General features: G+C 41.9%; 1 protein-coding gene across 1 annotated transcript in view; it reads right to left on the bottom strand.

Annotated features, from left to right (window-relative positions):
- The window catches only part of CUL5 (cullin 5), a 130,522-nt gene that overhangs the window by 5,632 nt on the left and 120,245 nt on the right, over positions 1-4,645 (bottom strand). The window contains exon 19 of the mRNA XM_059070358.2: positions 1,046-1,122. Within this exon, the coding sequence (XP_058926341.2) occupies positions 1,046-1,122 (77 nt within the window). The remainder of the gene's footprint in view (positions 1-1,045; positions 1,123-4,645) is intronic.

Genomic DNA, 4,645 nt, shown 5'->3' with positions numbered 1-4,645 from the left:
GGCGCTGGGACGCCCGAGCAGCGCGTAATAAGCCAGCTGATTAGGTGCCCTGTCCCCTTTCCACTACTTCTGACCTTCTGAGACCAGTGGTTTATGTGTAACCTGGGCCTTTTCTGTTCACTGGGCCTGCTTCTCTCACTTAATACCCACAAATCACAAAGGAAATTCATGAAAATATTTTCAAGCAATCCAGTTAGCCTTTCATTTATGATGAGATAATTTTGCAATTGTTTTTTAGTAGGAGGAAGAAGAGGAATAGGAAACATTAATGCCTAACTTTAAACAATTAATAAAATTATATTAACCTTCACAAAAACTCCATGAATTAGATGCTATTATCCACCCCTTAACTAATGAGATAACTGAGCTACAAAGAAGTTAACTTATTTTTCCATGATTTCATGGAAAGTGGTAGACCTGGGGTCTGAACTGATAGCATTACATGGCATTACTTTCCTGTACCTATTTCCAGAGAATGATGTGTTAGGTATGATTATTCTCACGTTTTGGGAACCCATTGCTTAATTTTGGATCTTCAGCTGGAGACAGCAAATTTTTCTGACTTTGCAACATTGTTTTCGTTTATATTTATTTTATTTTATTTTTTCTATTTCTTTAATTTTGCTTGTTGTTGTTGTTTTGGCTTTTTTTTTTGCCCAAGTGGCTTGTGGGATTTTGTTCCCCAACAGATACTGAACCCAGGCCCACAGCAGTGAAAGGTCAGAGTCCTAACAACTGGACCACAAGGGAATTCCCTATACTTACTTTATACAGAAGATAGGAGTGACAACATACAAAGTGAGCACTTTAACCCTACTTACTCCAAGCCAAACCCAGGTTTTTCCTAAAGTAAAATCCCCACCCTTAATTATGTTTTGTAACAAGTGGGAGATTGTGGTTTTCAAAGTTGGCCACACCAAAAATTAGTGTTGGGCTGCACCCCAGCAGGACTTCAAAGCTTGTAATTGCCCAGCCTCAAGATGGAAAGAATCCAGAGTTAGCAACAGAGACATCAATAGTTTATTGGATACGGGATCTTACTTACACCCAAAGCAAGAGGGTCCTGGAGAGACACACCATTGTTGGCAGCAGATGGCAGGCTGGTGGTGGCAACAGTCTTCCCTACCGGAAGAAGAGGGAATTGTTACAGGGTAATTGATATCAGGTTGCCTCATCAGTTACCAGGGAAACCAGCAGAGGAGCACAACCCTCACTGCCCCTTCGATAAACCATCTTTGTGGAGCTGTTCTGATTTAACGATTACAACACTCACTAGCTGGGGCCAGGTCAAGTATGTAGGCATTTACTGATCAGGGTCTATGATTAAGAGGGAAGGTCAGTCAGGTGAGTAGGGCATAGGTGAAGCAGGGTCTGCTTGAGGGATGTACAGAGAGCAAGAGAATAGCCATCTTGGGTGACCTAATCATACAATTAGCCTACCCTACAAGCTCTTCTTTCAAGATGACTCATGCTCAGTCCTCCAACCAGAGGTGGGGTCGGTGTTCCCTCCCCTTGAATCTGGGGAGGGAATACTGACTGCCCTGACCATGGAGTATCACAGAAGTGAGGTATGTGACCTCCCAGGCTAGGTCTAGCCAGAAATATAGATTAAAAAAAGCTCTCAGGGGCTTCCCTGGTGGCGCAGTGGTTGAGAGTCCACCTGCCGATGCAGGGGACACAGGTTCGTGCCCGGTCCGGGAAGATCCCACATGCCGCGGAGCAGCTGGGCTCGTGGGCCATGGCCGCTGAGCCTGTGCTCCGTAACGAGAGAGGCCACAGCAGTGAGAGGCCCGTGTACCACAAGAAAAAAAAAAAAAAAAGCTCTCTGATGATTTCCAGTCCCAGCCTTCAACCTTCCAGCTGATGAGACCCCAGACATCATGGAGCAGAGACCAGCCATCCCTTCCTGTGCCCTGTCTGAATTCATGATCCACAGAAACAAGAGAAAATAAATGGCTATTGTTGTTTTAAGCCACTATGTTTTGGGGTCATTTTTACATAGCAATAGATAAATACAGCACCCCTATCTTTACTTTCCCAATCACCCTAGGTTGGTCCCTTAGAGTGGTTTGTAATACCTTCACCTACCAGATCTTCTATAATCAATAGGTCACCAAGTCCTGCCTCCTTCCTTTGAACGTCACACTCAAGCCTTCTCTTTTGCTGACCCTACTGTAGGCCAAGCACAAACCTTTTCGTACCTACTGCTTTAATGGCTGTGAAAGGAAATCATTACAATGTGTACCATTGCTTAAATTGTGTTTGTGTATGTGTGTGAAATGTACAAGATATGTCAGATCTTTATCTGAAAAAGTTGAATTTTAAAGAAATAACTGAGAAAATTAAACAGCTAGTCTGGCCTAATAAACAGAGGCCAAGGCTAATAACTACACTAGGTGAACAAACAGCAAAAGATGACTGGTTACAGTAATAGCTCCTTACATAGTTCTTAGTATGGGGCATTTCTTTCAATGTTTAATTCTTTTAATCCTCACAAAACCCCAATGAATTAGGGAGCTTTGTTACTCATATTTTATAGATGAGGAAACTTAGATTCCATAAATTGTCCAAGGTCACAGAGCAAGTAATTAGTGACAGAGCTACAATTTGAACCCAGGCTGTCTGGTTGCCAGAACTAGGCTCTTAACCTCTACACTAGTTTTGCCTTAGGAGAGACTTGCCTTAGAAGCACAGGGGTCAGCTTTGGACAATTCTGCTGTCAAAAGCACTATCAGGAAATATTGCCACTATGTTGGACAGGATGACTTCTAGAGAAGTTCAAAGAGACTTAGGGGCAGTTGGGAGAGAAGGAGAGCAAATTTACTCCTGAGCTACAGCAGATAGCTTCCCTTCAAACTAAAATTCAGAAAAATAAGAAGGCCAAAATGTAGTTAATAATTTAAGAATCTATGAATTTGAGAAGTCAAGTTTTTTTAAGAAAATAGGGACATTCACTGCAACAAGAATAATTGTAGCACTTGAGTGGCTTACACTTAGACTCCTAAATAATAAAATCTAATTCTGATCATTATTTACATTTATCCAAAAAATTTAATTAGGAACCCATTCAGGATTAAAGCATAGAATTGGGAGTTAGGGCAAAGAGGTAATTGTTGATGGTATTAAATAGATAAAATTACCCAAAGAATCTACAGAGAAAGAAACTTGGGGAACACCTGCATTTAGGTGGAGGAAGAGGACTCACCAAAGTAGATGGAGCAAGAATTATAAAAAGAAAGGTAGCAGAGAATCAGATTATGCTGTGAGCTGTGTCATACTGCACCCTCCACCTCCACTTCTTTATACATCTGTGATAATCCCCATTCATACCCTGGATGTGAAGCCATAACGACCCTGAGGGGAAGCAGAACCAAAGCAAACAGACAACAGGACACTAAACTTTTTATTCCAGAACTCTAAAGTCACAGTTCAGGTAGAAGACAACAAATATTTGAAATCCATTTTTCCTACCCCTACCCAATACTAGTTAAGTAGAACTCGGGCTAGAGCTGGAGAGGAAGCCAGAAGATCAGCCTTTGAGGAGTGTTCCTGATCTCTGTCTCCTCCTGCAGCCCAGCCACAGGGGAATGACATTAGAATCATCCCCTCTACACACACACACACACACACACACACACACACACACACACACACACACAATAAATTCAGTGGTATGAGGGAGAGTAGATCTCAGGTCCCTGATTCAAACCAGCTTGTCTGAAAAGGTAGCCCACATGAGCACTCGAGGTTAAATGGAAGATTGCTTAGGGTGCTTGGATGTGGAGCCTAAGGTAGCCTCACAGAAAGTCCCCATGACCCAAAGAGCCCCCCATACAGCTAAATGGGTGATTTTCCTGTTATAGCTGTGAAGAGTACAGAAGTTAGCTGAACTGGAGCTGGTGATCCTCAAGAGGTTCCACTGTTGGGAAACTGGACCTCACCATACAAGTCATACAGGCATTACCATGCTGGATATGAGGCAGACCAGGACGATATGATACCCAGGATAGAAGGGGTGAAGGGAACAATCCTGAAAGTGAAAACCTTTAACTTAAAATTTATGAAAAGATAACTGAATTTGACTGAGTTTAGATGAAAATGATTAGATTAAAATTTCTTCCATGAGATAGAAATGAAGTGTTTGAATAAAAAAAAAATTAAGACCAGTTTAGAGACAATTTAATATGAGTTTAGAGAGAATTTAAAGCTTTTTTTTTTTTTTGCATATTTGAATTTGTAGCTTCAAGTTATCATTCCTATCACATTAGATAACATAGTGTCTGGACATAGAGTCATTAATAAAGACTACATCTTTCAAAATGTACCTCATCTTAGATTCTAAGTTACTAAGTTAACTACATTTGTTAGAGACCTAGCCAATAAGTGAAAGTGGAGTCTTATGTCTTGGAAAGTATACATCAGTATTGATAAAATAACTTTTTGGCCTCTTCTTCTTTTTTTTTTTTTTTTTTTTTTTTTTTGCGGTATGCGGGCCTCTCACTGCTGTGGCCTCTCCCGTTGCGGAGCACAGGCTCCGGACGCGCAGGCCCAGGGGCCATGGCTCACGGGCTTAGTTGCTCCGCGGCATGTGGGATCTTCCCGGACCAGGGCACGAACCCGTGTCTCCTACATCGGCAGGCGGATT

Source organism: Kogia breviceps, chromosome 7 (assembly GCF_026419965.1).
Source record: "Kogia breviceps isolate mKogBre1 chromosome 7, mKogBre1 haplotype 1, whole genome shotgun sequence".
NCBI lineage: Eukaryota > Metazoa > Chordata > Mammalia > Artiodactyla > Physeteridae > Kogia > Kogia breviceps.
The sequence above is the reverse complement of the archived record's forward strand: the minus strand, read 5'-3'. Positions and strand labels throughout refer to the sequence as shown.